The sequence below is a fragment of the Apis laboriosa genome, unplaced genomic scaffold, assembly GCF_014066325.1.
Source record: "Apis laboriosa isolate Shangri-la unplaced genomic scaffold, ASM1406632v1 scaffold69_cov144, whole genome shotgun sequence".
NCBI classification, from domain to species: Eukaryota; Metazoa; Arthropoda; class Insecta; order Hymenoptera; family Apidae; genus Apis; species Apis laboriosa.
In genome coordinates, this window is record NW_025224165.1 from 762,914 (window position 1) to 788,497 (window position 25,584).

General features: G+C 19.0%; 1 protein-coding gene across 1 annotated transcript in view; it reads left to right on the forward strand.

The window, feature by feature from the left end:
- The window catches only part of LOC122719029 (basement membrane-specific heparan sulfate proteoglycan core protein-like), a 310,786-nt gene extending 289,030 nt beyond the window's left edge, over window positions 1-21,756 (forward strand). The window contains exon 6 of the mRNA XM_043944539.1: window positions 21,647-21,756. Within this exon, the coding sequence (XP_043800474.1) occupies window positions 21,647-21,756 (110 nt within the window). The remainder of the gene's footprint in view (window positions 1-21,646) is intronic.
- Window positions 21,757-25,584: the final 3,828 nt, after the last annotated feature.

A 25,584-nucleotide genomic window follows, 5' to 3' on the forward strand; every position in this document is an offset into this window, starting at 1 on the left:
AGAATTATGCATTAAATTAATTCAAATATTAAGAAAGCTTTTTTGATGTCTTTACTACATAAAAAGATAGCGGGAAGAACGATAAATCTTATAGAGAACTAAGTGATAACATCATATAAAGTAAACTTTAAAATTTCTAATAAAAGAGATACTTAAGAATTTTAAATCGAATTGTCAACGGAGAACATTTTTAAAGTTCTCGAATAATAACGAAAGGAACTTTTATCATTTTTTAAATAATGAAAGTTAAATAAGAATAAATAAACTTTTCTTATATTATAAAAAAAGAATTTAAGACTCGTTCAAAAAAAAATATATTAAAAAAGTAAAAAATTGTTTAAAATATATCGTATTATAAATAATATATAAATCGTATTACAAATAAATTGAATTTGTACTCAAATTTTTAAATTTAATATAATTTTTATAATATAATTTGATAGTTTAAATAAAATTATAATTCAATAAAAATAAATTGTATATTTATAAAAATATTTATTTAGAATTGTGATATCGGATTGTATTTTCTTATTATTTTCTTTAAACTAAAAAGTTTATTAAATATACGTTATATATGATGATATCAGTATCACAATAATAAACAGCTAATATTTTAATATTAATTGAACTATTGTAAATCGAACAAAGAGTATGATTATATTATATAATGCAGTAAATGAATAAAAATAATAAAACATTGTAAACAATGAAATAAATTCAATCTATAAATTAAAAATTCCGGAAGTTACTAAATCTATGATATGATTATTTTAAATTTACTTTTTTTGAGGTTCTATTTAAAAAAATTATATAACTATATTTTCTCTCATAATAAACTGGAAATGTAGTACTCTGGAAAAAATATTTATTGCTACAATTTCCAAGTTTAAGTAAGGATCACTTACTTTCAAAGTTTAACAATCTTCAACTCTAAATCGCATAGACATATCATAAAGTTGAAGACTTATGTAAAAGATATTAGAAATAGTATCATTAATTTTTTTTTACTATTTCAATATTTATAATAATTAATCGTTATTAACAATGATAATAATATAATTTAGAAATTTCTAAAAATATGAAATATTAGTAAACATTAAAATTAATTATAAAATACTTAAAATGTTCATATTTCAATGAATTTTTAAATATTTATTTATTATATATACTGCTTTCATTAATTGTAAATTTTTTTATTTCTCTGTTGAAACAAATGATGTACTTATATCATTTCCAAAACTTATATCAATTCTATAACATTTTTTTCGAAGTATTTAAAAATAATTTTAAATAAAAAACAGCATGTTTTTTATATTTAACATAAAATTTTTTACGTCAAACTATGCTTTGCTTATCCAAAAATATTGAACTTATATTAACTTATAAATATTATTTTATACCATCATAATTTTTTTTTTTAAATTTTAATTTTTAAAGATTTATCTATATTTTTTATTTTGTAATTTACTCCATGAAAATTCAATAGAAAAAAATAAAATATGGATAAATTATATTATAAATATTATATTAAATCGAATTATTAAATATTATAAAAAATCGAATAAGAATCAAAAAATCTAAAGGGAAATGTAATCAGATACAAACACGGTATTTTAATCGAAGCGAAATAATAGGAATATTCAAGTAGTGTCTGTTCAGAAATTTAATTAAATATTAACTTGAATGGTCAAATCTTGACAGAACGCTTGTATACTTTATTCACAGTGCAGATTCAATTTCGTCTTTCGCTGGGAAATTAAAAACATACGCCACGAAATTCTTGATAGTTTTATTTCCGAGAAAGGCTCGAAACGTTATTTGCTTGATGGTACGTGAGATCCAAACGAGTGCATCAAGAATAGTTTCCTTCTCTCTCTGTCTCTCTCTCTCTCTCTCTCTCTCTCTCTCTTCACATTTCTCGTTTTTTCTCTTCACTTTTTTGAATTTTAAACGATACGATTTACGCTAAAATCCGAAGCAAGTCGACGAGTTTTTAAACTTCATCTTAAACTTGTTAATTACCGTGTCCCAAGCATCGATTTTCGCTCGAAATTCGATAGAACCGTACACCAAGACTTTTTACAATTGCCTGCAGCTACGGAAGACCTCTTTAATTAAAAAATACTTTTATCCTTGAAGCAGGAATAAAAAGAAAATATTCCGAACTTTTTTTTGTATGTTCCCTTTCACAATCGTTTTTTTTTTTTCGAAAATTAGCCTCATTTCTCTAAACTTGCTATTTTCTTTTGATAATGTAACGTACTGTTTCAAAGAAACTTATTTTTAAATGAAACTGTAAAAATCTCACATATAATGATAAATAAATATTATTACAATGAAAATAAATAAAAGTCAATGAAAGAAGATAAGTAATGTTTTATAAAAAGTTAAATTTATTTTATAGATATTTATAGATATTATAGATAGTTTCAAATTTAAAAAATATTTTTTTATAATTTTCATGTTATTTATGATTTTTTAATGATTATTTCAAATTTATATATCATCAGAATAAAATAATAAATGAAATTAATAAAATAGATCTTATAATAATTCATAAATGTTGATATTTAATATTTTTAAAATTTGTTATGTATTATTCATGTATTACTTATAGATATATTTTTGAATATTGATACGTGATCTATTATTATTTGCAAAAATTAGTCATATATCATTTTTTATTAATATTTTATTTATTATATATTATATATTATTTAATTATTAATATTTAAAGCAATAAATTAAACTAAAATGACGTAACAGAATAAAATTGTAATGTTTTTGATAATATTAAAATCAAATGTTTATTTGAATTATTTATTTGAATTAATGTTATTTGAAGTATATTTGTATATTACAAGTATACAACAATATTTTAAATTTATATATAAATTATTAAATATATATTTTAACAATATTTTAAAAATACATATATATATATGTAGTATGTATCTATTTTCATAAATTCTTATAATCTATTCTTTAATAAGTAAATAACGTAAAATAAACTATAAAATATTTATTCTTTTAATCTTACTAATACTTACAAGTATTTATATATTTTATTTAGCTTTAGTTACATTATATATTTAAGCTTTTTCAATATTCTAGAAATTATTCCACATTATGAGAATACATACTTTATACTTTATAAGACAATTTTCAAAGATAAATAAATATTTTTATTTTTATTCAAACGATTTTAAAATGATGAAAAAAATAAAAATTGAAATTTATATTATCTTTTAATTTTTTTAGAAATAAATAATAAATCAATAATAAAAATTTATTATTGATTTAAAAAATATAAATTTAAATCATTTAACTAACTCATGCACAATCATTTTAATTAGTTAAAATAATTATTATCTAATTTTATAATTGTACGAATTTTCAGAAATATTAAAAAAAAATATTAGATTTTTTAACTATTTAATATATTATTAGATTATAGATTATTAGATAATATTTATTAGATTATAGAAAAATTCCTTAAATATAAATACATTAATATATCACTTCCTAATTAATCATAAGTAATCATAAGTAATAATTTCTGATTGTATATTTTTATGTTTGTAAAAGTAATTATAACTTTTTAAAAATTATCAAACATTAAAAATTATTAAAAAAATATATTAAATTGATACAGTTTACTGTATAAAATATGCATTTAACCGAATGTATAAAATATTTCAATTTATACCAGTTTTAATCAAAATCATTTAATGATTCATGTCTTACTTATTATTAATTGTTTCGATAAATCAGAATAAATCATATATGAATTAACGCGTTTATATTTCAGATATATCTATCGAATTAATTACTTAAATCGAATTAATATTAATTATTCAATGACGCATATTATGTCTATTTATATGATAAAATTTATCGCTTCTGAAACAGATTACAAGTTCGTTAAATGTAATCTCACTAATAATACATATAGGAACATTGAATTTCATCTAATATAAATATAACCATACCATGAGTGATAGAAATAGTATTAATATAATATATATAATATATATATATAATAATTTCCTTGTTAAATCCAATATTAATTCATATCATATTATTCACTATAAAATTCAACTGTCGATTAATTTCACGCAAATTAATCTAATTTGTAATTCTTATTTGTAATTTACAATCCGTTTTCTATGAAATAAAATTTATTATTTAAACATTGATCAAACAAAAATTGATAATAATTTTTATATAAAAAGCAGAAAAAATAAATGAATAATGAATAAAAATTAATTATTTAAAATAAGTGAATAACAATTTTGATGGTTTTATTTGATACATTAAAGCAAATATTCTGAATAAGTTACAAACTAAAATCTAAGTTACATTTAAGTCATGTTAGATGATTAAATTAAATTAAATTAAATAAAAAATAAAAACAATAAATAATAGTGAATAAAAAATAATTTATAGATATTATTTATTAATACATTTTTATTTTTAATTAAAATATATTTAATATATTTATTAAATATATTAATTAAAATATATTCTATAATTTAATCTAACATAATCTAATCTAAATATAACTGACATTTTAAATCCTAAAAAATATATGGAATAATATTTCCTAAAGGCACTGGCCATCAATCAATATAAAATTTCAAGAAAATACTGATCAAATTTACATCTAGTACGTATCTTTCAAATCTATAAAATACCCATAAATTCCTTGTGAATTAATTTTAATCTAAAATACAGATCAAACATTAAAAATAACATATTTAATATCAAAAGATTTCTTTGTATATAATTCGAAAATTAGGATTTTATATTGATTATATACATATAATGTAGGAAATATAGAAAAAATTATTTAAAATGACATTTTTGTTAATATATTTCAAGATAATCAAAATCAATGAGACATCCTATTCTCAGCAATTATCGAATAAATTAATACTTTTATAAATGTATATCGATTCACATAACAATAATAATAACGACGTAAATTTCGCCAAATAATAACATTTCTCCTTAAAAACATCCTTGGTATTGAATGATACCATCTTCAATCGTATTTGTTATATGTTTGCATTATTATTAAAGCCCTCGGTTCTCCATTATTATAATTATATTAATTATAATAATTATAATTATAATTATAATCATGATGTAAAAAAATAGATAGATTTTTAAATTGCTGAATATAATTTTGATAAAGATCTTGTATAATGTAATATAATAATGTAATATAATGTAATATAATGTAATAATTATAATATTTATATAATATATTTATATATTTTCGAATTGAAAATATTTTCAACTTCTTTTGTACAAGCATATAGCAGGATAAATATTGAATTTATTTAATATTAACTATTTTATTCATTAGTATATCTATATTTAGTCTATTTTATTTTTTGTATTTTGTTGCTTTTAAAAGTTCTATAATAAATATAATAAATGTAAAATTAATGCATTGATCTAATATTTAAAATATTAATTATATTATTTCATTAATTACTAATATTTATTGAATCTATTATTGTTATTAATTAATGAATTAAATTATTATGTGAATATTATAATGCATTAAGAGTATTTTTATTTATAAGTGAAATAATATATTTTTATATAATAATATGATATAATATATTTTTATTAATAAATGAAATAATAAGCGTAGTTTATTTTTATATATATGTAGATATATCTCATATATATATTCATATTCATCATAAAAAGTATGTTCAAAAATAGCTCAAAAAAATATAATATATCATTGATATAAAAATTCAATGTATTAAATAATTAATAGATAATATTCCTTAGTAATAATAATAAATATATATTTAAATTTAAATTATATATATTTTTGATAATATCCAATTCTTAAATAATTATAATTAAATAATTATACTAGTTATACTAATTATAATTAAATAATTATACTACAGATATTTATGCATTTATATAAAATTTGAACATTGAATTTATACAAAAATCTACAAAATATACTTGACACAAAAAACAAAATTCAATTAAAATTCAATAATTCAAAGCATAATTCAAAGCATAATTTATATTACGATGAAAAATAAAATAAGTCTTTCCTTAAATTCTATTTCTTTAATCATGATTAAAAAAATTTATTTTTATAGAAATATCCATGATTTAATAATAAATAATTTGTTAATTATAGAAATATATAGATGTATAGAAATATATAGAATATATATAGAAAATAGATGATACTATATAAGAAAAAAAATTTTAAATAACATAAGATATCAATTCAATATGAAATTTAATATTTGCATAATTATTTATATCTTTTTGATATCTTTTTATTATATTTTATATTAATTTATTAATTATATTTTGATCACGACTATGATAATGTTTTTTAAAATAAAAATTTATTATTTTTCAATATTTTGTTATATTTTTATTTATAAATTATATGAATGTGATAATATATATATATATATATATTATCATTTATTTTCTATCATCTATTTTTTCCAAACAATCAAATTTATAGAAAAAAAGAAATTTTAATTGTGTTTGATTTTTTTTATATTATTAAAAAAATAATAATAAAATAATTTTAATAATAATTTAATTTTATAATAATTTTATAATAATAATTTTTAATTTTATAAATATATATATAAAATTTGAATATACTATATTACTTTTGAGAAATACAGAAAATCATTATCATTTTTGGGAATCTATATATGTGTAACGAAATACTTATTTATTTCAGAAACCATTGACACAAAAAATATATAATACTTTTAACTCGAGTTTATCACGTCATAGAATATAAGAATGTAGTTCAAAAAATTCATAAAAAAGTTCATAAAATTCTATAAACTTGGAAGCTTTCAAAGTACAGATTGATATTTATTAAGAATATGTGAATCTTTTTCTAAAATGAACTGTCATAAATTTATATATACAGCGTTAATACAGCATTTTCGAAAAAAACAGCTTGTTACTTTATTGTCTATTCTTTATTTTCAGAGAAAATATACTAAAACTGTAAAAAAAAAGAGGATATTTTTCACTTGAAGAATAATGAATTAATTCTTTATTCATTAATCTAGTTTATTTTTAGTAATCTAGTTTATCTATTATTCAATTAATCAATTTAATTTAATTTAAATTTTACACATTCTAAGAGATTCAATTAGTTCACTTTTCAATCTTAAGAAAGCTAAATTTAATTTAGAATTAGAGAATAGGGTATCTTAAAGAAGATTATTTAAATAATATATAACATGTAGAACAATTAAATTTCTAATAAATTATTTTTAGAAATTTCTATTTCTTATAATTTTCATACAGCTCTATATATTGTAAATTCGAAAATCTAAAAATTCGAAAATCTAAAAAATCAGATTGTTTTTAAATTCATATTCATGTTTATAACACATATTTTTATTTATATTCTTCGGAATATATTTTATTTCGAATTTTCATAATTTCTTTATTAAAGTAATGTTATTTTTTAGATATTGATTTTATAATTATTATTTATAAACTATTAATTAATTCTATTTAGAAAATTTTTATTTAGAAAATAATTCTAATTAGAAAATTTCATTTAAAAAATTTATTTAAGAAAATTTTAATTAATACAGTAATAAGATTAATTTTTTAAAATTTATTCTTTGAAAAATAACTTTAATAATTTTCTAAAACAATTATTTATTTGAATAAGGAAAAATAATTCTTATTTCTTTAACTTTAATTATTAAATGTATATTTGAAAACAATAAACAATAATATGTAAATAAAAATCTTTTTCGTTTTTAATAATTTTAAATTATATCATGTTTTCGATTGCTTTCTCATACATAATTACAATTGGAACAACTTGTTTCACGGTTCAATACCAACATCGTACAAGGTATTAATTTGTAAAGCCTTAATTCAAGAAACTTTTCGGTTAAACGATTTACCTGTAATCCAAGATTGCTTGCCTACAAAATTGCATCTTGATTGAAACGCTTTTCGTTGAAAATAAATTCACTGCCTTCATTCAGTTTCCTTGCACCTTTTCAGTATTTTCAGTATATTCGTTCTAAATTTCAAATTATATATTCTTTATTTATTCATTGCTTTTTTGGTGTATAATATAATAATATAATATATAATAATATAATATATAATAATATAATAATATAATAATATAATATATAATAATATAATAATATAATAATATAATAATTGGTTTATAATTAAAAATTATTTTCATTTATATTTTTTTATGATTATGAAATATTAAAATATTGATTCACAAATAGAAATTTAATCTTATAACCATCAAAACAATTAATTGAATTTAAATATTATATAACAATCATTATATATTTAAATATCATTATTCATATAAATAATCAATTTTGAAACAATATTATGTAAATTAATATAAAAATCAAGTTGATTTCAAATTTGTTAATTTTATATGCTTTTTAATTTTATTGTATATTATTTTGTACAATATATATTATTGTATATTCATAATATATATTATTGTATATTTATAATATATTTTATTGTATATTTTATTTATAATATATTTATAATATATTTATAATATTAACATAAGCAAAATTAAAAGAAAAAATGAAATTATGAATTAAAATGAATTAAATATGAAAAAATGTACAAAATAAAATAAAGATTTTTAAAAGAAAATAATCTTATATAATAATTAAATATCTAGTAAATCAATTATTATGATTTAGATACATATTTTAACAAATGAATATATATATAATTAATATGATTAAAATATCTAGAAAATAATTAGAAAATATATATAGTACATATTTACAACATATTTTGATAGATTTATTTTATTAAAAATTTTTTTAATCAAAATTTAAATTTAAAAAACTTCAAAAATCTAAAAATTAAAAAATTTAAAAATAAAATTTTTGAATATATAATATTTTGATTGAATATATATAAACTATTTACTGAATAATGAAAAATATACAATTTCACAATGAATTTATTTAATATAAAGTTTAAAAGAAAATTAAAATTTAAAATTTTTAATTTTAAAATATCACGAATATTCCTCAAAGCAGTTACATATCTACTTTGATAGTTTAAATAAGTTCTAAATATTCAACATTTAATATAAAATTGTAAGATATATCTGAATTGTAACTGCTTTTATTGATTCTAGTATTTAATAGAGACTCAAGTATCTAATATTTAGTTGGTAGAAAAGATCTTCCCAAATAAATCACATATCAAAATAATCTGTCTTGAATTTTAAGAGAATTTGATCCAAAAATTCATGTAGTTTGGACCATTACATGCTTTCTAGCGACGTATTTTTCTACACACATATTCTAAATTTGCGTTATGTAAAAAAACATACGATTTTGAACAAAGTGATAGGATTATGTAAAGAATTAAATAGAGATAATTGAAATAAAATGATATTACATAAAATTTAATATTACAATAATGAAATAAAAAAATATATATAATTTATAACTCATTTAATAATATAAAATTTTATTACATGAATACAATTATATAATTATATATTTTTGACTGATATAAAAAATAAGACTATCGATTCATTTATTATTTTTCTTTATTAGTTTTTATTTTTAGTTTTTACTATTTTTTTTTACTTCTTCTTGGAGAAAATCGTATAACTATCTTGACAGTTTATCTTTAGTAATGTTTAAATTAGCTTTCTGTTAACCGAAAGTATTCTCGATTTAACTTAGTCTGAAAGTGACAATTTTTCCTAGAGTCTTACTGGCGCCAAAGTTTTTCTATTTGAAATGTTTTTATCATCTGCAAACTCAGACCGGTGCAAACATGGCAGAATTTCTTTTACGTTTTTATATTTGATTGGATTACTCTTAAACTAGATCATAGCTACATGGTAAAAGCATAGAAAATCTGTATAATCTCGCAATTTTTAATGCAAATTCAGCTTCTTTAAAATAATATTTAATAAAACTCTATCCAAAAAAATAAACTTTTAAACAGAATAATTCTATCAAAGTATTTTATTTCATGTTAAAAAATATAATTTTTAATAATTTATTAAGAATGTTTCTGAAAAAATTTTTATTTCAACATTAATTTTTATTTCAGCGTTAATAATAAACTAAATAATAATAAATAATAAACTATTACATATACACCATATGTATATTACATATATAATAATAATGTAATAATTAATATGTAATATAATTATTGTACATAATATTTATATGATAAATGTATGATATTTATATAAATTTTCGTATCAAAAATTTTATGATATCGATGACAAACTAGATCATGAGATTTATAACATTTATAATTGTTGTTAAATTTGCCATATTACTTTTTATAATTTATATTATAAATATTATCATTCGTTCTAGTAATGAATTGCTGTATACAATATAAAACAAATTCACATATGATTTGAAATTGACTCAATAAGAAGACTAAATGTTCCTAAATCATTCATCAAATATTACATTCTTCCAGAAATGTGAAATATTTTCTATAACTACTTATGTCTTGAAATATAATAGAATATTATCAATGTTCATGCACATCACTTAAATTAAAAATTTTTATTATACAAAAAATATTTTTTTTTAAAAAAGATAAATATGAAAAAAAAATATTTTTTAATTTTTTATAATATTATATTATATATGATATAGAAATAATAATTATTACTTCCTATAGTGAAGATTATATTGAAATATATTAATAAATTATATGCTGTAAAATTTATAATGAAATATTCTTTTACATTAAATATTATATTAATATTATGATGATAATATAATAATTTTCATAAAATTAAATTAATATAATTAAATAAATAGCAATAAAATTATTGAATATATTTTATTATTAATATAAGATAACTATTTTAAAAAATAAAATTATATACATTTTATAAATAAATTAGTAATGAATAATGTTTTAATGTATAAAAAATGCAATTTATAATGATGAATAATATTATAATTTAATAACTTATACATATTTTATATATTTTATATTTTATAATATCAAAATAAAACAATTTTATTATTTTTTAATAAAATGAAAATAGGCGAAAAAGAATATATTATTATATAATATATATATATATATATATATTTATATATATATTTAATATTATATTTTTTACATATTATCAACCATCTATTTATATAGAATAATGCATTTTGAAAAATTTACTGAAAATATTTTATTTATGAGAATAATATTTGATTTTTGTACAATTCTTGTACGACTTTATTTATTATTTAAAAATTTGAAATAATTAAAAAAGATAATTAATAAGTATAAATTTATAGACTTCGTAATTTATATATTATTATTTCAAATAAATTAGAAATTAATATAGAAAAGAAAATAACATAATATATTTATAGAATAAATCTTTCATAGGCTATACTATATAATATGTTGAATATTATAGTTTTTCATTTTCTTTTCATTAGAAACTGATAAATAAATGAAACGATGAAAATCTTACAAATCCGTTTCTTTGTCATTATCGTAATAACGATATTAATTAATTTTCATTCAAGCTCTAAATCAACGACAGTCAAATCTAAAATCTCTTGAAAAGTAGCATATGCGACATAAATACAGTGGCAAGAGAATGACATGTAGTATATGGAAACCGCAACATACGCAGGAATGTGAACTTGGCAAAAGGAAATCAAGATTATGTACATCGGTGTAGCGGTATTAAAACGAATCGTAAACGAACCGTGAATCAACACGTTACACACTCTGATGCATACTTGCAATATTATATAAGTTTCGGTTACTTCATCTAAATCTTGGAAATTCTAAGCACTTTCTCACGATTTCTAGTCTGATTAATGCTTCCGAAAGTTTTATTTGTTTTCTACTGTTTAACCTTGTCAGTATTCCAGAGTTTCTATTACATGCCGTTCTTATCGAAAACGATGTGTGTACCAATCCCTATTCTTTTCGATAAATTTTATTTTACGCAATAAAAGCGAAATGTAAGCTTACATCTGTTATTCAGCAGCATGCGTATTCAGGATGTACTTTGAGAAGTTTATACAAGGGACTACTTAGGAATATGTTAGCTGGATTATGTAACTTATGCTTCTAATTTAGGATTCTAATGTATGCTACTTCAATCGATGAATTAACGACATTAGAAATTATAAATATGAAATCTTATACAAATCTTATATATAATTTATATGAAATTTTTTATTAAAATCAAGCAAACAGTTTTAACTGTTCATTTTAAATAATCAAGTAACCAAATTTTTTGAAAACTATTATATTTATAAAAAAAATAAAAATAAAAATAATTATTAATTCTTTGTGAATAATCTTTGAACAAATATTTTTTACATAAAACAAAAGATATAAATTAAAGATCTAAATATTAAGAATAAACAAAATATATATTTTTATTATTAGACAATTTTATTATTAGAAACTGAATATAATACATATCAGAAGTTCATTTAATTTAATTTAATTTAATTTAATTTTGATATCAGATGCGGCATTTGCATTCATCTGCAAAGTGAAAAAAAATTTTCTTTTTTCACAAATTATATTATTTAATATAGTTAATTATGATAACTCGAATCTTAAGAAAAGAACCGAAATTTTCGAGAAAAAAAGAAATAAAAGACTTCTTATTTTCTTTTTTAAAGTTTTTGAGTAAGAACAAAAATATGATATATGGAAATATTACAGTTAAATTTTATAACATTACAGATTAATATTAGAAAATGTAGGAATTAGAATAAAATTTTTTCAATTATAAAATTTCAAAGAAAAAAATTCATAAGTTATTTTTTATTTTTAAATATTCTAACATTTGAAAGAAAAGAGAGTGATATCGAATGATTGTGCAATTGTGATATAAGTATAAATAAAAATCATAGAAACATGGAGATAAAGATATAAGTTTGAAATAAATTTTAATTTAAATTAAAATTTTAATTAAAATTTATGAATTTTAATTAAATATAATTGCAATAACTCAAATTAAAATTTATATTTCGACTTGTATGTGTATTTATAGACATTTCTAGAACGAAGAAAAATTGTATTATATATAAAATTCTAATCTTACAGAAATTCAAATTATAGAGTTTTCTTTTTAAGTGATTTGTACAAAATTTAATGTTAACATGTATTTTTTTTTCTATTATGCTTTCGTAAAAATATATGGAAAACGAAAATATTTGAATATTAGATTGAGAATAATTATTGAAAAATTAGTTATGCAAATTATATATATTTATATTTATAATTCTTATATTTACATTATATATATATTTTATATTTATTATATTTATATTATATATTATATATTTTATATATTTATATTTTATTTTTCTTTACAACTTGAATTTTTAATGTTTCTTTTTTCCGTACCTCTACAAATTATAAAGATTCATGCACGGATTACTCGTATATTCAATAAAGAAAAGCCATCTCAAATCTATGTTTCACAATTGTCAAAATTGTTTTATAAATTTCAAAAGAACGATCCAAATCTCAACACATGTTTGAAACTTGCAGTTCTTCATAAAATACTTGGAACGTGTTGGCAGGATACAGCGTTCTTCTTTTAAATTAAAGCGAGACAAGTGTGTTTTGTTGAGTTGTGTTTCTGACGGATTCCATGAACTTCTCTGTCCCTTTAGGAGACTTCAGATTATTCCAGCCAAGGATTCCGAAATTTCCGCACTCTCTCACTTAATAAAATTCTTTGTGCTGAACTGGTACATGAAAATACACACAGATCTTACTATATTTTGATAATCATAAGTTTGAGGAGTATCATTAAATAAATATAAATTTTATTATGTATGCATTATGTGTACGTATTATTAAATTATTAATAATATAATAATATGTATATTACATATTATTAAATTTGTTCAAATAGATAATATTTTTAAACTATAAAGAAAGAAAGTTTTTATATTAAATGAATATCTACAAAATATTTCTATTTTTTATTTTAGTAAATCGTATAAATTTTATACATATTATAATAAATATTTCTTATAATAAATATTTTCATTTTATATATTTTTTAACGAAAACATATTTTTCAAAAATGATTGGATAGATATTTAAATTATTGGTTAAAAGCAAATAAATATAATTTGTTTACTTTATATATAAAGTATGCATAAAAATATTTTTAAAATTCAAAAGATACATTTACAATAGATACATTTTTTGAAATTGGTATATTATGTTAATAGATCATTTAGAATAAAATATTTTGTAATAATTTTTTATTTCAATTTTCTATTGCAAATATCTGTACGATAAATATATTAATAAATCTTTATTTTTTCCACCTTTTAACATAATCTACATAAATACGCATATTAAATTTCATTAGTATTAAAATTTTCAAGTTGAATAATTTTTTGTTGAGTAATTTTTGTAATTTACCTCTTAAAAATATATTATTAATTAAACTAGATATATAAGAAGTTAAAATATGAAATCTAAATTAATATAACCTTTTACTAACTCTAATACAATTTCATAAAGAATAATTTCTTTAATAGTTATCAATTTTTATTAATTTTTTTGAGCAACATTATATAACAATTTAATTTATTTCTATTTTAATATATCAATATTTTTGCAAAATCTAATTGTAATAACTTCGTATAAACTTATTATTATAAATCATTATCTCAATTTTAATATTTAATTATCTAATTTTAGATAATAAATTTCTATCATTAATGTACGTCTATTTCACTTATATGAATGTATTTATGTTAAATATAATTTATATATATATATATTAAATAAAAATAAATATATATATATATATATATATATGATAAAAAATAAATAAAGAATTAATTCATTAAGCATTACATAATTAGTATGTTTAAAAAATTATAATTCATGAAGATCTAATTATATGAATTTATAATACTTATATTATATTACAATATTATAATATGTATAATGATATCTTAATATTAATTATAATATATTATGCTGTATAATATTAAAATACAATATTATATATATTACAATTTTAATATAATTGTATTATATAATATAGTTAATATATAATATAATTTACTATTTAATTATTTTAATAAAAAATATAGTTAGCATTTATGGAAAAAAAAAGAAATATTATTTATTTTTTTGGATCATTTTTGAAATCTACAATTGGTAATAAACAATAAATAATAATTAATTTATTACTACTACTATATTTATATTATGTATAACGCTAAATACATAATCTAATATATATATATATATATGCATCTCTTGTTTTAAATTTTATTGTTCATTCTATATAAGAATTCAAATATTTTTAATATTAAATAAATATAATTTTTTTAATTAGATTAATTTAAGATTAATTAGATTTAATTTAAGATTAATGTTCTTTTTAATTTTTAAAGTAATTTTAATTTAACTGTTTTAATTAAAAAAACTTAAGGATTTGCATCTTTTATAAAATTCTAAGTTTGTACATTTTTTCTTTTTTTTTCTATCTTATATCCTTTTATTCATTTTGAACAAACATTCTTAAAAAACACATATTAAAAAAATACATTATAATCACATCTGCCAAATACTTTATGTGATTTTTCACATTTGAGTAACCGAATACTCATTCTTTCCATACCTTTTTAGCTCTCGAAACTCATGATAAACATTTTCGTTTACATATTATTATTAAAGAATCACATTTGAAAAATATACATGTATCTTAATGAATCCTTTCAATTTTTAAAACTTATATTTTTCATTTATTTTTATGTGAAGAAATAAAAAATATTACATTAAATTATCGAACAACATTAGTCAATCAGAAATAAAGTTTTTTTAAGTTTCGTAAAAAATTTAAAATCGATTCAGTGAACGAAGAATACAAGCTGAACGTTCTTGTTGATAATACATTTCCAACAGCGGAAACTTGCCATTCCGCAACTGCGATTTTATACTTTTTCTCGAGATATGTTGATGGTCGTTTTCACTGAAAAATGAGTGTTTCTTGCTGTGCGCGCTCGTTCGTCGAATTGTACACCATAAATTAGGCCAAGTCGCCACAGAATGTTTAGGGAAAAAATATATTCGATCCAACGAAAGCGTCAGGTGAAATCGTAGAGGTGTTCGCGAATGAAATCTATTGCTTGGGGCGCCAGATACCGCTATGGATATTCGAATTTTTCGCTCGATACTTCGTATAAGCCTTTCCAATTTTCTGATACTCATGCCGAAATATTGTAAGTGAACTCAATTTTTCGAATTGATGTTCTTCTGTCACTAAAAGAAAAACTGTAGAAAGAAATTTAATATTCTAGTTTAACTTATTTTAAATGAAATATTAACAATTGATTAATATATTTGATAAAATAATTATAAATTCTTAATGTTTTTAACATTTAATTATTAATGTATTAACATTTCATTCGTTTTGAATAATTCCAAATTAAATACTTGATCATAATTCTTTTATCATTGATTTTTGATTATTTATCAAATTAATATCAAATTAAGCAACTAATATAAATTAATAACGAAAGCTATTATATTTTTTTTGTTGTTTATATATGAACTCAAATAATTCTTTGAATTCAAAAATAATGTTACATATTAGAGTATAAGGGAAATGATATAATATCTTTAAGCTATTTTGATTTTTGATGTTTTTCGAAACTAATAGAATTTAAATTTGACATATGTACCCATAAATAAATTGTTTAATAATATAAATATAATTCACCTAAAGTACAATTTGTTTAATAATATAAGAAAAATTATCAAAAAATGATCCAATCAAATGATCCAATTAATTTTTCTTATCATTTCACAAATATGAACATATTTTATATGTGGAAAATATTAATATTTAGACAAAATGAAGATATCTATGAAATGAGATAAACAAGTTTCTTTTCTTTGAAAATAGAAAGATTTCTTATTGTGTATTAAATTCAAATGTAACAATAAAATTAAATTTTAAGAAGATAAATAGATACAAAATATAAATTTTTGCTATAAACAAGTTATAGTCAAAGAAAATAATTTTTATCAATATTTTTTTGAATTGTATAATATATTATATATTATTTTTCTTCTGTAAAATCAAATTTGATTTATCATCGTAGAAATAATAATAAAATTCTAATAATTTTACATAAAAAATCGTATTAAAATTATTAATTAATTAGTCTGAACTTTTTTTAAAACATGAATTTTTATTATACATAATTTTTATTATATTTTTACAGTTTTAAATTCGTTTTTATGTACAAATTTATTGAAATTTAGATATAAATAGAATAACAACAAAATAAAGAACAAACAATAAAATAAAGATATTTTTTTCTTAAAATTTTAAAAAATTCAATTGACTATAAAAACACCGTAAAGATACTGCAAAGTCAAAAAATTTTTTATAATTGAATCTAATTTAAAAACTGCAATTTCCCGTTGTTTTCATAATGATTTTTAAAAAATTTTTTTTTATCAAATTATTGAACTTTTGTATATAGCTTTAAGGATAGTTTTGGAAATGATAAAAATTTAATGCTTTTTGAATTTTCGGCTTAATATTCAATAATAATTTGGCGAAAAAATATAGTTTCAGAAAACTATTTGAAGAAAAACTTTAATTTTTAACTTTATTTTTATTATGGATTCATTCATGAAAAAATTTTTTCAGTATCTTTACAGCTGATTTTTCAAATTTTTGAGAAATATCTTTACTCTTTTATTTATTACATGATATAAAATCATTTTTAAAAAATAAATTCAGAATTGTGAAATTAAAAATTTTATTCTTTAAAATGAATTATTGTTATATATATATTTTTCTTTTTTACAAACAAAGTTTTATTTAAATTTTTTTCTTTTTACAAATTTTATAACAATTTAAAATATCGACAATTTTTTATTGAATATTGATTCATTTATACTCTTCATTATATATTGTTTCCGCTTTCTTGTTGATAATTTTTCTTACAATTTAATTCATAATTTAAACTGTTTTGTTTAAATGTAAATTTATAATTAAAATAATAATTATGTGTAACAAAAAGAAGAAACAAAAGAAAAAAAATTAAATTAAATTTATTTTAATTTAATTTAAATTTATTTTAAATTTATTTTAATATAATTAAATATACAATTAAATATAACAAAATATAATATGAAAGTAAATTTTTTTTTAAATTTTTATAAAAATAAAAATAATAATTATAGCAAATTTTTTTGATAACATTTTTTTATTTATAAATGAAAATTAGATAGTTAATTTTGTTTTTTACACAATATACATGTATTCGTTATACGTACATCTATAATTCAAAATATCTGTCATATAACATGCACATTGTAAAAGTTTTAATCTCATCTAAAATATTAAAAGATGAACTTTAAGAAGATATTCTTTATTAATTTCTAATTCATGTGACATCATTTAACAACATTTTTAACAATCTTTTTTATATGTCTCTTATTTATATTTTTTTTATATATTTCCAGTGGCCATTATTATGAGTTAAACTTTTAGTTTATACTTGATAATGTAAAAAATTTACTTATAAAGTATCGATTCTTTGAACATTTCATTATAATTCAATATAATTTCAAAATAATATTTTAAAAGGAGCTGTTTAACTTTTTTAATTTATAAAGAATAAATATTTATTTTTAGATAGAACAAATTTTTTTGCAAATTATTTTATGTTTATTATTAACGATAATTAATCTTTACTTAATATAAACATGTTTTCTTGCTTAAATAATTAGTGAAACATGTTACATTATTTATTGTTATATTTTTTGTTGTTATAAACATGAAAATAAATATAAAAATGAAAAAAGCTAAATTATCAATAGAGGATATCAATATCTTTTCAATAATATTTTTCATATTTAGTGATTTATTTTTGATTCGACATTTGAATTATTTATATTATTTTATTAATTTATTATAATTAATATGATAAATTAGTTACGCTCTTAATAATATACGGTAATGTTAATAACTCAATTAAAATGCTTTGTATTTCATATATTTCCATTGATTATTGCAATAATTTTCAGCATCAGAAAATCATTTCAACAGAAAATGTACATTAGCAAATTAAATTTCAGAAATAAATGAGCAGAGCAATTATATAAATATTGTCAGAAATACTATTAAGTTGCTTTCATATGTTAATAATAATTACAATATTGATTATATAAATAATATTGAGCGCATTTTTAAGTTTTCATATGAATATTTCTTTAAAAAAGTTCCAGAATTTTATATATAATTTTGAATTCATAATTATTAAATAAATATTTTTTTTTAATCAAGCATGTAAATATACATTATTCATGTCAAAGAATTATATTAAAATAAAGAATCCTGCCAAAAAGCCAACCTGATAAATCTGAAGTGTTATAATTATTTCTACATATATATATATATACCTGTGTGTTCATTAAAAAAGACAAAATTAGATTGAATAGAAATAATTGTAAAAGAAAAATTAGAAAAGTATAAGAAACTTTAACTAATTATTTAATTTATATTAAATGATTAAACATTAAATAATAATAAATCTATTTATATTTTGAAGATATTAAAATAGAATCAATCTCATCAATAAATATTTACATTATGCTTCGATTTTTTCTCGATGACTTTTTAATTATGTTTTCAAAGTTGAATAGTTCTGAATAATTTACTTAATTATGTTTACAAAGTTGAATAGTTCTGAATAATTGACGGCACTTATTTTTCATCAAAAAATTATTAACAAAATTAGTTTAGAATAGATTAAGTCGTTGAAAGGTTATTTAACCTAACTTTATCTAAAGCTAATATAAATCATAAAGTTAAAAATTAAATAAATTTTTTTATCATTAATTAATTTATGTTAATTTTAAATTTAATTTCATTTCAAATCAAAATTAAATGAACTTAATTATTAGTCGATTTGCATTAGTTTTCTTAATCTAGCTGCCGAAAAACTATCAATTATTTAATAATAAACTTGATTAAAATTAACATGATTTAATTTGTTTTGAAAAAACAGTTTTAGTTCATAATTTTTTAATGAATAACGACTGCTAAGTAAAATCTTCATAACTCAAGATGTTAACATATTAATAAATCACTAAAATCAGAAGATGACTTTTTTGTAATATAAATATAAATAATATAAATAGTAATTTTGTAAATAAATAAATAATTATTTAAAACTGTTCCAATAAGCACAATAATAAACATAGAATAATATATAAAAATTAAAATATATATAATAATATAGATATTAATTAATAAATTGATTTAATAATAATTGAAGAAATGTTTGATCGTTGCCATCTTTCTCGAAACTACGATATAAAACTATTGCCGAATGCAAATGCAATTAACCATACGTTTACGTTGCTTATGGAAAGGAATTTCCTCGATAATACGCAGCCACGTAACTTTCAATCGGAACTTCGAAAATTCGATTTGAAGTAACGCATACATTCAATATACACACAGTGGCGTATTCAATTCCCACTAGTTGATGCGCACGATATCAATATGTTTCTCCAACTATTTGGTCAAAAAGTTACCTGAAACATCGTAAAGTGAAACGTAGCCATTCTCAAATTGATAACTCATTTATGAATCTCGTTCTACATTGCGCAACATAATAAGACATAAGCCTTTATATTTCTATATATTCCCGAAATTCAGTCAGCTTACTCCTCTGGTAACTGATTTTCTCGACATTCTCTACTATCCTAGTATAACAGGCAAGAATATACGCGTGACAGAAATACTCCGATGTCGCCTCAGGCTGTTCCAAGTATAAATCCAAAGACATATGTAAACGCAAGTCCCGATGAACATTCACTATAGATCGAGAACGCAGCACAGTTCTGTTTAATGAAACTCTTGTATAAACTTTAGCATAAAATATGCATAAAATGTCATGATACATGTCATGTAGGTACTTTTTCTTCCAACTATTTATTATTCTTCTTTTGTTGCTTAATATATCGTTGGTAACATATACGAGCTAAAAATTGAAATCTGCGAAGATATCTTCAGTATCTTTTTCTCGTTTAATATTTTTTTTTGTTTTTAATTTTTCAATTTTTCAATATTCCTTTTTTCTTTTATTTTTTATTTTAAATTGATATATATAAGTTTTTGCATTAATTATAATGTAATTATTAAATTTTTCGATTAATTGAATGATAAAAAATATAAGATATAAAATTGGATTTTCTGAAAATTTCTTTTTTAATTAAGCTGACATTAAGTAATACAAATAAAAAAATTGTTCTATCATCTAATAATAATAGATATTTTAATTTGAGTTATCCCGAAGAAAAAATTTCATGCAAAAAAATTCTTTTTCCATTACAATTTTTTTATAATTTTTCAGTTTTTTTATATCGAGAATATCGAGTTAAAGAATAACATTAAAGAATAACATTATTTCGTAATCACGCCACAATGAATTATTTATAAGAAGACCATTGATTAACTTTCAAGAAAAACTTGGATAGGATAAATAAAACTTTTATCTTCGATATAGTTTATAAGATAACTTAAAATCCGACTTATTGCTTGTTATAGGAGAGCATCCAGCAGCCATGCAACACGGAAACTCGAGCAATAGCGGTGCGGCAACGAGAACGCTCGCGTTGCTCCTGTTGCTCCTGCATGCCGGTTCATTTGCGAGGTGACTGGTAGATCACGGACTCTTTCAGTAAGAACATGAGCGAATGCCGTTTTTCGTAATCAAAAAAAAAAAAAAAAAAAAAAAAAAAATTGGAAAGAAGCGAGCAAGAGTGAAGAAAGAAGTGTTATCTTTATTAGCACCAATTATCTTCAACATTGAATATATAACCTATATATATATCACCTTGAATCTTGCTTCTAAAATTGATCAGAGAAAAGAGAACAGACGAACCAGCGATTATCAAAGTGAGTTTCCTCGAAATCAAATCTCGAATAATTCGGGAGCAATAATTGGTGACTGATTTTTGACTTCTTATGATCTTCGTGGATCTATTGATCATTTTAGCTGACAATTGCTTCCAAATGCTATAATAGTAAATATATAGTGACATGTTACTCGAAACCTGTCGCTAGCCGTTTCCCTTTTGATATCTGTAGATGTTCCGAATTTGTCGACGTGAGTGAAACTGTTTTTTCAGTGATGATTCTTTATTTTAAAGCTACGTTTAGTCGACAGTTTACCGTGACACATATTGTATGGATTCACGAAAAAGATTTTTCTTTTATTTCGTGCAGAAGGAAGATCGAAAATAAATGAGTCAGCCAAAATCTCGAGAAAAGGACTCAACAACATGTAAATGGGTGTTTAGTATGATATAGTTAACTCGACGCGATCCACAGAACACTTAGCGTCAGCGATAATCAAGGATTTGCGCGCTACTCGTTATCGTAATTAACGAGTATACTGAGTTTCTGCCAAGTTGGATGACTGCCACGTTTCTTCGGTAACGTTTCTTGCTGTTCATGTATTGTAAAACGAAATAAAACGCGCACTCTTCAAAAAATCGTTTTGCTTTAAAAAGCTATATATATTTTAGTTTAAGAAGCGCGACAAGCAAAATAGCAATATAGAGAGTTCTGTGTTCGAACGTATCCAAAAAAACACAAAGTTTTTCTTAAATCTCATTTTCATATTTGTGTGAAGACTTAAAATCTAATTAAATTCATGGTATGAAAGATTTGATTTAATACAATTTAATACAGAATATTCGATGTATTCATTATTTGTATTATTAATATATAAAACATATATATAAGTAATATATCTTTTTATTTAAAATGCAGTGTTATATAATATTTAATTCTATTTTGAATCTAGCATCTAGCAGAAGATTATCACTACATTATTCTAAATATCTATTTCTTAATTTATTCGTTATTTTTAATATTTAATCTTTAAATGTAATAATAATTTTTTAATAAAATCGAATAATCTTTTAATATTGTATCGAAACAAAATAACATGCAAAAAATATATAATTTACTGTTAGATTATAAAAATTGTTCAAATCATTTAAAAAAATTAATCTAATGTTATTTGCTTATCTATTATTACTTATTAAGAAAAGTATGAATGAATATAAAAAATATGAAATATTATATTTTATAAAATGAAATAATTTATTGACATAATATAATTTTAATACATTCAATTTAATTAATTTAATTATTAGAAATACAAATTTTTATATTGAATTTTTATATATTTTATATTTTTACAAGATCATTGAAGATTTCTTTTTGTTTTTAAAATAAAATATGAGAAAAAGCATTATTATTGAAGGTTATTATTTATAACTCTAATGTTTCATTTTATTTATTTATTAAAATGAATCTATATATATCTTTCTAAAAAATGAAAGAAATAATTATTAATAATAATTTAAGTATTTAATCAAACAATCAATCGAAATTGGCAATGTTTACCAGAATATTTTTCATTTAATAAAAAAAAATATTATATAATTTTGAAATTTTTTTATATGTAAAATTTAATTTATATAAATTTAATTCATATATTTATTTTTCATATAATAACATTTGTATTAATTTGTATAAATTCTAAACGTACGTTCAGAAACATAATTTAAACTATTTCTAGTCATATCTAATACCTAATCGAATCATGCAGTCAGATGATAGATCATTTCCATGAATTACTATAGTCCAATTGCCTTTATCATTTCTTTATTGCTGCTAATGCCATATGATTGCCACTTTCTTCATCAGAAATGATTTATTTTTGATCGACAACATGCATGTGTAGAAGGATCCAAACATTGAGAGTATGCCGTGGTATTGTCATGACAAAAGGTGCCCTTTCACAAGGGTTACTTGTACTGTGACAATTCCACATGCAGCCGCAATAATTTTCGTGATCAAACGACACATAGCAGCACCTGGTTTAATAGTATCGTCTGACAATGACAAACGATCAACCTGCAAAAGGAACAGAGAAATTAATAGGTACTAGTACTATTCACACATTGATTTGGTAAACTTTGTGCTGTAATATTCAAAGAACAAATTTTAATTTTAAAACAAATTTTACAATATAAAAAAAATTTATACAAATTTGCATAAAAGTTATCTAATTTTTGTATGAAAATAGAAGAAAATTAGTTACAGAAAAAAAGAAAGTAAATAAAGATTATATTTTGATTTAAAATATATAAAAAATAATATCTTGTATCAATTGAATTGTTAAATTGTAATGATTTTTGAAATAATATACATATAATATAAATATAGAAGTATAGAATTCAAAATTTTAATTTTTTAGTTAAACAAAAAATTTTTATTTTTTCCTTTAAAATTTAATTTTTAAATTTTTATAATAAACTTACTTTATAGATAAAATCTAACAATTTGCATGATTTAACATAATAAATTATATCTATCGTTTCATTGAAATGTATATCTTTTCCCCTTTATACATACATTATAAAACGTGTATCTCTTTATTTACATGTATCTTTTTATTTACGTACATGTATCTCTTTATTTAGTTAAAAACATTATATTAAGATACTTTCATTACTATTTAAATACTTACATTACCAATTAATTAGACTCAAGTATGTTATATTTTAATATCATTGATTATATAATATTTGATAACGATTATAAAAAATAAAAATAAAATATAATAAAAAAATTACTTTTTGAATTATTAATTGAAAAACAAAAATACAAATACTTTTTGTAATCATTGTTTAACTAACAAAATATCAGATAACGTTATTCTAGCCATCTTTTGTTTCCAATTACTCTCTTCTATATATGTGTTTCCTATCTCTCTTGTACGTTTTTGAAAAGTGATCTAATATCAAATTAAATTATTTTTAATAATGTTTTTTTAAAAATATGTTACTTACAATTTATAAAACGAAAATCACGCAATTTCGTCTTTTTTACGATAAATTGCTATATATTCTTGTACAGTTTGTGTATTCTTATTTTTATAAAAAATCATAATAGAAAAATGAATTTTCAAAAAAATTGAATATTATATTTATATTATAATATTTCATTTTGTATTTTTTAAAACAGTTAAATCAGCAATATTTTTTTTCCTAGTTTATTTAAATATTAACAGTATAAAGTAAGAAATTATTTTCTTTTTTCAATATTTAATTTTTTTATTAAGTAAATTATGAAAATTTAATATTATATTAATAGAAATCTTTTAATCAATTATTATTATTATATATTATTTTATGAGAGAATGAACATATTTAAAATGTTTTATATTTTATTCTTTTACAAAACTAATAGGTAATTATTTATTTATTTATTATAATTTTATTTATTTATAGTTATTTATTTATAGTTTAATAAATTCTATATTTTCTAAAATGAAACATATCTTATTATTATAAAGAATATTATATCTTCTAATAAATTATTTATGTTTAAATTTACAAGAAATTGTATATCTCAAACAAGAATTTGAAGAAACAATATTAGATTATAATATAAATACTATTTCC